This window comes from Silene latifolia, chromosome 3 (assembly GCF_048544455.1).
Source record: "Silene latifolia isolate original U9 population chromosome 3, ASM4854445v1, whole genome shotgun sequence".
Lineage (NCBI taxonomy): Eukaryota > Viridiplantae > Streptophyta > Magnoliopsida > Caryophyllales > Caryophyllaceae > Silene > Silene latifolia.
Window position 1 is genome coordinate 41,821,339 of NC_133528.1, and position 12,648 is coordinate 41,833,986.

Genomic DNA, 12,648 nt, shown 5'->3' on the forward strand with positions numbered 1-12,648 from the left:
TTTAAAGGATTACAAACCAATTTCCAAGTCACACAAGGAAATTAAAATAGTTCTAAAAACTTCAAATACATCATAAAATTAAAGACAAAGCAAATTAAAGCCAAGCTTCCAATGATTCATCACCACGGTCGGCTACTCTAGCTTCCCACATGATCCTCTAGGCTTGCTTCTCCTTGCCTTTGTCCTTGCTAGGAGGCCCTATTTACAATAAAAAGGGTAATCATCACAACTTATATCATCATACCAAGGTTGAGATTGAAACATAAAAGATAGGGATAGTCGTATACCTACTGGAATAACCTTTCCAGCTTTGATGTCACCAAAATATTTGGAATAGTTTCTCTTCCAATGCCCAACACCAGAACAGTAGTGGCACTTGTCCCCGGTGGGGGCACTGTACTTGGGCTTGGAGGTACTAGCTTCACAAGCTTTAGTTATATTCCTGTTGGGAGTTCGCTTCTTCCCCTTTTCCCCACTCTTCTTGAAGGTTCCCTTGCTCTTATGATTGACATTGAGCACATCTTTGGTGGAGCTAACACTTAGCCCCATATCCCTTTCGGCTTGCACAAGCATTTTGTGCAACTCATCAAGGGAAACCTTCTTATCTTGCATATTGAAATTCACCCGGAATTGAACATATGCTTTGATTTTGTTGAGGGAATGAAGGATGCGATCAATCACGAGTTCATCGGGAATCTCCACCTTATGCATTTTCAAGGTCTCAACATGCTCCATCAACTTAAGCACGTGAGGGATCACTTTTTGGCCCTCCTTGATGTTAAGATCAAAGAATACGAAGGCCGCCTCATATTGTATGACCCTAAGAGCTCGTGAAAACATGTTCACAAGCTTCATGTAGATCTCATGAGCGGTGCTAATCTTTATAGTACTTCGTTGGAGTTCGGCCTCCATTGCAAAGATCAACACGTTTTTGATCGCGGCCGACTCCTTTTGGTAAACCTCATAGGCTAACTTAGCGGCGGCGGTGGACCTAGCATTAGATTTAGGGGTGTTCAGAATAAACCGAACCGCAATAACCGAACAGCAAAACCGAAAAACCGTCCATTTTTAAGGTTCGATTAACCGAACCATTTCGACAAAGCGGTTCTTTGAACCAAACCGTTAACTTTGTTATGGAAAAGGTTCGCTTAAGGTTCGCAATTTTAGATAACCGGTTAACCGCGAACCTATAACAACCCGACCCGCCACCGTCGTAACACAATCCCAATAAGATGGGTGTGCACCTTTGGGCCCATATTTGTCCTCACTTAAGCCCAAAAGCACAAGGCCTTGTTATTAAGTGGTGGGTGGAATCCTTTATAAACATATCACAAGCTCCATATTTTCCCGATGTGGGACAACTTTCCTCTCATACTCTTGGGGTGTTACAAACTCCCCCACTTAAATAACACAACGTCCCCGTTGTGCCCGGAGGCTGACCGCGGCCGAGCCCAGAATCCTCCCCCGCTAGGTGTGTGACCCGGGTACTCCCAACCACAGGCTCACCACACGGTCGCAGAGTTGCTCTGATACCATTTATAACAACCCGACCCGCCACCGTCGTAACACAATCCCAATAAGATGGGTGTGCACCTTTGGGCCCATATTTGTCCTCACTTAAGCCCAAAAGCACAAGGCCTTGTTATTAAGTGGTGGGTGGAATGCTTTATAAACATATCACAAGCTACATATTTTCCCGATGTGGGACAACTTTCCTCTCATACTCTTGGGGTGTTACAGAACCGAACCGTTTCACAAAAAAGTAAGCAAAAAATTAAAATATTATATAAAAAACTGTTCGTTCGTTTAATTTTCTTAGTGTATCCAAATTTAAAATTTCTTAAATTGATTAATGCTAAAGTTTAGCTTATTAACTTTGTTGTTGGGTATAATATATAATGAAAATTTAATTAAACTATTAGAAAAATTTCCAAAAAATTAACGAAAACTGAAAAAAAAGTAATATAGAACGATTATCGGTTAACCGGTAACCGAACCGCTAATAACCGTTTAAAGTGGTTAACCGAACCGTTTATAACCGTTCCTAACAGTGCGATTTAGGTTCGGAGTTTTGCCGAACCGAACCGTGTGCGAACCGAATTAAATTAGAGGTTCGGTGAACCGAACCGCGAATGAACACCCCTAATTAGATTCGGTGGGAGATGCTTCGGTAAGGTAACGAAGCTTGTCGTCACCTTCCGCGGCCAAGCGAAGTTGCGCGTCCCAATCGGCGAAACTAGACCCATTCTTTTCTAACTTACATCGATCCATGAAGGATCGGAGCCATGACACATTGGTAAGCGTGGTGGAACTAGTGGATGCGGACGTGATTGGAGTTGCCATTGCGGTTGATAAAACAAATTTGACTACAAAATAGGAAATGAAGGAATTAATGAACATCTATCGTTTTATAGAACTCGTATGTTTTAATACAAGTATTTAAGCATCTATGTAGTGACCTCCACCCAACTAACATAAATGATTCCGAGATCCAAATTCATATTAATATGGGTACGGTAAGCCGAGTCATCCCTTATTAATATAACTTGGTGGATTAACCTCTTAATCGATTCTACTATTAGAACTCTCGGTTGATAAATATTACTCTAATTCTCATCTTTAGCCCGGAACACATGCGACTACGGTCACGAATACTTCCGTTGAGCTCAATCCAAATTTCGATGTAATAACATTTTATTACCCACTTACCCAACGTAACAAGGTTTGTATTACGGTAAAGCCAGCTCAACTCCCTTATGAAATTGGGATTCATGGTTTTTACTATTTGGTAAGGCTATTTCTCAATTATTATATGTGAGAGGTCTTGTCAATTTATTATCTATCACGTTTTAAGTGAACTAAAGCGGTGAACTACGATAATTATAATTGACACGGTTGATGACTCGATATGATATGCATGTATAGTTATGGCAATTTGGCAATGCATGTAACATATTAAAAGAAATGCAAAGCAATAAATAAAAATTCCTAGTATGGCCTTTATAAAATAGAAAATCTAATAATCTATTATATATTCGGAAACCAACTCCTTTGGTCCCTTGAATCTTCAAGTGGCGCGCCTTCCGAGAACCCCGTCTTTGTCGGATCACCTTTCCGAATGGCACCGTCTTTGAAGATACTCCATAATTACAAATAATAATAAAAATACAAATTCCTATTATACATTTGTAAAATGGAAAAACTAATAAAAATAAAAGTGATACGAGATCACATTAAATTACAACCGAATCAATATTCCCTTTTATTACGGGTAATATCGATAAAACTAAGGCCATACTAAGATAAAGTTACATAATTCAAAAATTATATAAATAAAAACATTAAATAATTGAAATATGCAGCATTATAATATGTATCTATCATGCCAAATAATGTGCCAAATCGCCCTATTTAACTTTTCGTATATATATAACCCGATTTTATGGAAATGCGTGATAATAACCTTTTAAAATCACTAATTAACACTTAAATCACATCTAAGCTCAAGTTAATTATCCTAATACTTTTTAGGACTCAAAAATTAGTCATCACTCAATTTTTGACAATAATTCAACTTGATTTAATTTTATGCTCATTTTTGACCTTAAAATCATAATATTTATGAAATAAATCCAAATTAAATTATAAAAATTTCAAAATTTGAATTTTAATTTTTTGAATATTCTGGAATAATTCCATGACACTCATAATATCAAAAAATCATGGTTAAAATTTTTGAATTAATTTTGAGAATATATAGTTGCATTTTATCAGTTTTATCTCATAAAATATTTAAAGTATCCAAAAATTAATCCAATAATTGTTACAACCTTAGATCTGATTAGTGGAATATTTATGCAACCTAAAATAATTTTCTCATGTCATGCAATACGTTTTAGCTATTTATGCCAAAATAGTCACTATTTATGCCATTTTTACTCTAAAAATTCATAAATCATGCTAAATGAGATAATTTAATCTCGAAATTTACATACACTCTGTAAATTATTCATGTGACAACATATTAAAATCTCATGGCCTAATACGAAATTTAACTATTTTTAACCATTTTACCTCTTTTAATCCATTTTTATCTCATAAAAATCATAAATCATGCAATATTAATCCAATTAATACGAGATTTTACACACAGCTTGTAAAATATGCATGTGAGGTCATATAAACTTTTCAAGGTCAGAGACTTATTTTAACTATTTTTAGCATTTTAATTCCCATTTTAGTCATAAAAATGTAATAAAATGACCAAAAATCATTAAAATGAGCAATAAATTTTCATAAATCATAAAAATGACCTAAAAACATTTTAAGACCAGAATATATAATATGCATGGTGATTTCGTGGCTTATACTTATAAATCACAAATTTTTAGTTTTATATGTAAACTTTTTAACTCGGAAAAACAATAACCGATTATGCATGCAATATCCTTATGCTGTGATACCACTTGTTTGGTTCATATACCTATTATTAGACTCCTCTAATGGTGAACTAATTAACTTCTTAATTATATGTTCTTTAGATCTAGTGCATGCATAACAAAATGAAAGATTTATAAGGAAAAACAATGTCCCTTACATTGTTATATGGTTCGAAATATAGGGCACAAGTAAGGTCACCTTCCTTCACTTGTTCTTGAGCTTAATGTGTTAGAAGATCCTCCAAGATCCCAAGTATAGAAATCCTCCTTAGATTGCACCCAAGACTTACCCTTAAAATAGTATACTAATTAACTAGATTATTATACTAGTACCTTAAAATGATTCTAATATTATTACTATTACTACACTAGTAATGTTATTGTGATATTAGAATGGATGAACAAATGCTTGTGAATCTCTAAAACGTGTTTGAGAAAACTAGAGAGAAGGATGAGAGTTTTGCATGTAGATGTGAATAAATGAGTAAGTAGTGAAATGAGAACAAAATTCTCATAAAGAGAAGGAGGGAGAACCGGTGGGGTTAAGGGGATGGTGCCAAAAATTGGCATCTTACTTTTCCTTTTTGTCTTCTCAAAATATTAGGTGTGTAAGCTAGTATGCACTAGCTATGATGATGTTTCATTTATCACATAAAATAATGTCATCCTCACACCCATAATACTCCCTCCATTCGGTCCATATGTCATAAAATGGACTATCGTTTTATTTTGTCAATTTGTCATTTGTCTCACAATATGTCACATGTAGTCTTTTACATGTTATTAATTAATTTAATGCATATTTATCACATAAATATCATTTTACAAATTAATAAAATTACATACAACAAATTGACTAGTGGTACTCGATCATATAAATAAAATGGGTCATATAATTATAATTCACAACATCTTGTAATTATAATTAACCATTCATTCTTATCTCTATTGTTTCTCAAACAATAAAGCATTTTTATTACTAAAATAAATCTTAGTTAATCCCATTACAATAAGATATCAATATTCTCTTTCACAAGTAAATTGTTCACTTTTAAGGAATTGATTACCTTGTATCGTCATACAATTAATCAATTTATCCATTAAGGGAATTGTCCTTTAGGTGTGACCTTAAGGGATCAACTGACCACCACCGTCACACGACAGTAATGTCAAACTCTACTCAGCCGATCATTACCGATTAATGACGATCAATTGATTATATAATAAATCATCCCTCACGTATTCTTAATATGAGATTTAATTATGACATTAAATCATGTGATCGCACTATTGTTGAGGACACATTTTCCAAACATGTATCACCCGCATACCCCATGTGTCTTACCAGGACCACTTAAAGCATGGAAGTGCTACCATCTCGGTTACCCGAGACAATGTATATCAAATAGACAATAAAGAAACGTACTTAAATAAATAAGTCTAAAGTGATACAAGTCCAAATCTCAAAACTGATAAAACAAATACAACTGTATCTCAAAACTGTCAAACCAACTAATATAAAAGTAGTTCATGACACAGCAGAAGACTCTAGTGACTCAGGTGATGACTTTATCCCAGCTATCCCATGCGCATCAACTCATACCTGCTCAATAACTGCTCAGCATCCCCGAATGGATCACCACAGTTTTTAAAATAATTAAACGGGGTCAGTACTGATTACAAAAACGATACAACCAAAGCAATACAATAATCCAATCCAACCAAACCAATCTCCATCAAACCACCACACACCTGACTACACACTTTAGTGTGTAGTCCTTTCCAGAATACTCATCGCAACAAGTATTCCACACCGCCAGTGGGGACCGCAGCCGTTCCCACCTAAGCCCCGCTCATCTCATCCGAGCGATAAACCCAAGTTCCTAAATGTGCACATCCCTTTTGTGGCGGGTTCCACAGAAGGCGAATCAAGGGCGTGAGCCGAGGACGCACCTCGCGAACCACAGACAATTATACAACAACCACATTATACTATCAACAATCAGCAATTCCAAATCCAATACCGATATGATATACAACAACAACAACAACCAATTATCAACGTTATGTAAACAATACTGAGTAGGGAAACCCTACCTGGAATAGCAATCACAAGACCGTCACAACAGTTAATCAATACCGTTCCTCTACGAATCCTCCTCCTATAACACATATACATACAATTACCACCAGATCCACACAATACACCCAAATCCCCCAAACCTACCCAATTAGGGTTTTAAACAAACTTATCAAAACATTATAAAAATTATACAAAAACCTTACCCTCGACACAACGATCACAACGGTGTAAAGAACAAGATAATCCGACGATCATAGCCTTGGGAATTGCTAATAACGCGATGAATGCGAACTACGTAACTCCTTTTCTTTTCTGTTGAAAGGTTTTTGAAGGTAAAAGTGTTTAAGAATAATGACAAAAGCCTTTTATATTAATCTCGGGTTATTAACAAAACCCGGCTAAATTAACCCGTAAGACTCGCTTACTCGATCGAGTAAGTGACTTACTCGATCGAGTGTCCCTTACTCGATCGAGTGTCATACGTACTCGATCGAGTACCCATCAGGTCAGCTACTGTTTTGCGTAAAAAACATACTTACTCGACAGAGTAAGTCCCACTCGATAGAGTACCCACAGACATAGAAAACCGTAGTATTACATGCATCCTTTGAAAGCACCAGACACGGATGGTATGAATGGGCTCTTTTTCCAGACATACTTGCATGTGGTTGGACCTAGTGTGGTGAGTTCTGTTCTCGGAATTTTGAGGGGAGAAATGTCTTCGAAGGGTGTTAATAAGACTCATATAGTTTTAATTCCGAAGAAGAAAGCCCCGGATAAAATTCGGGATTTCAGGCCTATCAGCTTATGCAATGTTGTGTACAAGTTGGTTTCTGAAGTCCTAGCTAACCGGCTGAAATTGTTTTAAGGGGATATCTTCTCGGAGAACCAAAATGCCTTTACGCCAGGGCGTTTAATTTCGTATAACATTCTTATAGCTTTTGAGATGTTTCACTACATGAAGAATGCTACGCAAGCGGAGGGTCACATGGCAATAAAGCTCGATATGGTTAAGGCGTATGATATGGTGGAATGGAGTTTTTTGCATCGTATCCTTGAGGTGATGGGTTTTGATGGGATGTGGATTCAGCGAGTGATGGACTGTGTGTCTACAGTGACGTTCTCGGTTTTGATCAATGGCGTACCAGCAAGGGAATTCCGTTCTGGGAGAGGGCTTTGACAGGGAGATCCGATCTCTCCATATTTATTTATCTTATGTGCAGAAGCGTTGTCGAACTTAATGCGTATGGCAATTGAGTGTCAAGCTATTCACGGCATACAGGTGTCACTTACTGCGCCCGTTATTTCCCATTTGTTGTTCGCTGATGATAGTATTTTCTTCGTTAAGGCTACCTTGGAGGAAGCAGATGTGATAAACGGCATAATGAGAAGGTATGAGGCGATGTCTGGGAAATTTGTGAGTTTGGAGAAGACCACCGTCTTGTTTAGTAGAGGAGTCACGAGTGAGAGAAGAAGTAGTGTTGCGGCGCGGCTTGGTGTGGTTATGGTAGATGAACATGCCCGTTATTTAGGGCTGCCAATGGTGATCGGGCATTTAAAGAAAGTCATTACGGATATCATTCGAGATAAACTCAGCAAAATATTGAAAGGGTGGCGCGGGAAAATTTTGTCTAGGGCGGGTAATAAGACTCTTATAAAGGCAGTTGCCAATTTGCTCCCTACCTATGTGATGAGTGTGTTTAAAATTCCTGCGAACTTTTGCTATGGGTTGCGATCGATGGTGTCGAGATTTTGGTGGGGCCATGAGGAGAGTCGGCGCGGCATTAGTTGGGTGGCTTGGAATAGGATGATGAAACCGAAAGATGCAGGTGGGTTGGGTTTCCGGGATTTTCGGCTTTTTAACCTTTCCCTGTTAGGAAAGCAAGCTTGGAAACTGACGGTTAGTTCGGATAGCTTATGGGCTCGCTTAATGAAAGCAAAATATTACCTGATAAAGACTTTATGACTGCTTCACTGGGACATAATCCTAGTTATACATGCGCAACATCCTTGAGGCTAGAGTGGTTCCTGAATAGGGTATGAGGAGGCATATTAGTGATGGGAGGGAGACGAGAATCGAGGGTCATGCTTGGATTCTAGGAACCCATTCGGGTCGCTTTATTTCAACTTGTACGGAGGGAAACGAGGGACGGTTTGTTGCTGATCTTATACGGCCAAATTGTGAGTGGGATGAGGTGAAAATCGACCTGCTTTTATTGCCTTTTGAGAAGGAGCGAGTTATGAATATCCGTGTTAGTCCGAATAGGCCAAGGGATTGTTGGTATTGGGGCTTCGACTGGGACATTGTTTATTCAGTGAAGATGGCGTATGCGATGTTGGTAGTGTTTATTCAGTGAAGATGACGTCGGATTGGGGTAGGGAATGATGGCTATGGAATAGGCTCTGGAAAGTTTCGGTTTGTCCCCATGTGAAACTCTTCTTATGGCAGCTGTGTAGCGAGGCGTTGGCTACGAAACCAAACATTGCGGCTCGAGTAGAAGGTGAGTTTTCTAAATGTTCTTTCTGTAATTCTTTTGCCGAGTCGAGTCTTCATTTGTTCCGGGATTGTAGAGTGGCGTGGTGGGTCTGGGAAGGCTTGGGTGTTGAGGGCGTGATGGAGGAAGGAGGGAGTGGGGTGCGAGATTGGGTTGAGGTGTGTTGGAAGGGTACGGTGGAGAGCAAGTATGGCAAGTTCATGGTGGGATATTGGGCTCTTTGGGAGTTGCGGAATACGGTAGTCTTTGAGGGGTCTGATATTGATCCCGAAAAGGTGGTGAGACGGATGATGGACGTGCTTGAGGAAGGAGATGGTATGGGGACGGTGGCGGTTGGAAAAGGGAGGAGGAATGACAGAGGAAGGGTGACGAAGGGGATAAGAATACGGGATGAAGGGCTGCACGAGACGGGTGTGTTAAAATTAATGTTGACGTTGGGGTTAAGGAGGGGGACGTTGTTGGGATAGGGGTGGTGAGTCGTGATGGAAATGGTGCTGTTTTGTGGGGTTTGTCGATTGTTCGGAATCAGAATTGGGATCCTAGCATGGGGGAGGCTGTGGCGATTTTAGATGGTCTACAAGAAGTTGCGCAAAGAGGGCATCGAAATGTGGAGATCGAGAGTGGCTGTCTTATGGTGGTCGAGGCACTGTAGTCTAGGAATGTCGAAAGAAGCATCACCTCTCTGGTTTTGGAGGATATCTTATTTTTGAGTAATAGTTTTCATTCCGTTTTTTGGTTACATATGTAACACCCCCGTACACCAAGGTGCCTTACCAAAGACCACTCTAGTGTATTGATAGGCTATCGCAAACCTATGCAAAAATAAATTCCCTAAACACAAATAAATGTAGTAATAGGGGTCGAACCACAAGGAGACGGGAGTTTTCTAAACAAGTTGCTATGGATTGAATTTTATCGAGGTCGGTTTATTGGTTGTTGGTTGGTTATACAAATAAAATGAAAGCAATAATAAAGAAAGCGTCTAGGGAAATCGGGTCACACATACAAATTACTAATTAGTCATGTTAATTTAGAAATGCATTGATAATGATAAAATCATTTAGGCTTAGAGACACCCATTTCGCGATATTAGTGTCAACCATAGACCGGGTTCTAGAGAAACTCTCGTTTATGACTAGGTCGTCCTACTACACATGCTTAATCTAATTCAATTCCGTGCCTCTCGACTTATAAAACGAATTAACAAACTTAATCAATGAATAAGGCCTTTAAACAAAGATTAAACGTGACGATGCAAACATGTGATAGAAACTATTTTAATATCGTGACATCTCATTTTAACAATTGTGATTAGTTATTTAGCATGGCTTCCTTAATCCCCTAGACTAAGGAAATAACTCGAACATAATAGAAATGAAACTAATAGCAAATGATGTAATAAACATGAATATTAGCAAAAGGAAATGACAAAGGAACAATAAAATAATACAAGAAATAAAATTACCTAAACAAAGGAAATGAAACTTGAAGAGCAAATACTTGCAATAACTTGAAATGCTTAAATGAAGTGTAAATAACAATATGGAAATGCTTAAATGAAATCTAAACTAAACTAAATTAAAAACTAAGAAACTAATGATTTGTGCTAAAATATGAGAGAAATATATCGTGGAAGTCTACCCAAGTGTTGAATACTACCCACTATTTATAGTAAATAGGAGGTAAAACGTAAACAACTCGAAAGAGCTTAGATACGGTTAACCCCGATCGGGGGCGCTAACCCCGATCGGGGATGCATGAGTCCAGGCATTTTTGAGTAATTGCTTGAGTAATTTCCTAGAAAATCCCATGTTAGCCATTAAATCCTTCTTAAACATCCGGTTAATTGCACAATTAGCATCCAAAGAGCATCATAAGATGAGCATCCAAGGCATTCTTCCATCTTCTCTACTTGGGCTTTAACACTTGATTTTATACTTGGCCTCATTTCTTCATTTTTCTACTAACATAAGTTAGTGTCATTTTTTCTAGGACCAACACTCCTTATAAATTGCCATGCCATGATCAAGCTTGCCTCTACTTAGCCTTGCAAATTCCGATGTTTGCTAAAATGACGGGAAAAAGCTTCCGATCGTTTAGATTTCTACAAAATGTAACAAATACGAGCACAACACTTAGAATACAATACTAGCTCACAAAAACACTGAATAAAGCGCAATAATCAAATATATTAGAGCTAAAATAAGGAGACAAAGTCTATACAAAATGGACTTATCATGTATGAAGGTGTTACCATCTCGGTTGCCCGAGGTAGTAGATCAAATAAACAATAAAAGAACATTTACTAAATAACTTAAGACTTTACATCGAAGGATAGCGTGGCAAGATAAAACATGAATAACTATAAGGACTACTAAGCATGAGTGTCGATGACATCTACTCCGGTAGCGTGGTAACTCGATTCCCTTCCAAGCCCCGCAAGCATCAAGACCAACTGCACCTGCTAAATCAACTGCTCAACATCCCCAAATGGATCACCACTGTTTTGAAAACACAACACAGGGTCAGTTTACTGCATAACAAGATAAGACAAATACGATAAGATAAACAGCTTATCATCATCCACCTCAAACTCCCAATCACAACATGTAACTGACTACACACTAACTAAAGTGTGTAGCCCTGCCAGTGGGGGACCGCAGCCATATCCACCTAATCCCCGCTCATCAACAAGCGATAACCCTGTTCATTAATGTGCACATCCCCTCCTGTGGCGGGTTCCATAGAGGGCGAAACTAGGGCATGAAGCCACTCCCGCAAGTGACTCCACTCAGCCAAATACACACCTCGCGAACATCATCATCAACCATCACAACACCAACACCAAAATCCAATCCATCGACAGCAGATAATCACAATATGAATTGTATAAACAATTACCACAAAATCTTAAATCAATTAAACAATAAAATGAGTAGGGAAACCCTACCTTATTGCTAATCCATGAAAAAGCATCCAACAACTAGCCAAGCAAGACTCCGAGATGAATCCTACAAATAGTAACCACGTCCTATTACAAGACTACCCTAAAGACCTACTGAAAGACAACAACGAAAGAACGACTTACCTTGAGACGCGGACCGAAGTCGACAACGATGACATCCTTCCTTGAATACTCCACATATAAACCAATCCCCTTCCTTGGTTAGTGTTTAGGCTAGATGAGAGTGTATAGAGAGGTGGGTGATAGGTGAGAAAGAGATATATTAGGGATAGAGAGATAGGGAACCGTCGAAAATGAAATTAGATTTACCAACTTGCGTTTTATAATAACGCGTCAACAGCGGCGATACTCGGTCGAGTACTCTCATACTCGGCCGAGTATGCCTTACTCGGTCGAGTGTTACCACTACTCGGCCAAGTAGTCCCTACTAGGTCGAGTAAACAGATACATAGGTCCTTTATCCTCTCACCTATCCCCTCCTACGGTCTTCTCTGGTCAAATGGTCGGTCAAGAGGTCCTTAAACAGGGCGGGTATTACAGTGTTCCCCCCTTAATAGAAACTTCGTCCCCGAAGTTCATCTCATACCTCCCAACACAGCGACAACACCTAAGAAAGTCCTAGCACTTCACTACAACGAGCGCCACCCAAAGTTTAAGACACATAAG

General features: G+C 38.6%; 1 protein-coding gene across 1 annotated transcript; it reads left to right on the forward strand.

The window, feature by feature from the left end:
- Positions 1-8,561: 8,561 nt before the first annotated feature.
- On the forward strand, positions 8,562-9,669 carry LOC141648990 (uncharacterized). Its single transcript, XM_074457695.1, has 3 exons — positions 8,562-8,861; positions 8,972-9,349; positions 9,463-9,669. The coding sequence occupies exons 1-3, from the start codon at positions 8,562-8,564 to the stop codon at positions 9,667-9,669; spliced, it is 885 nt and encodes a 294-aa protein (XP_074313796.1).
- Positions 9,670-12,648: the final 2,979 nt, after the last annotated feature.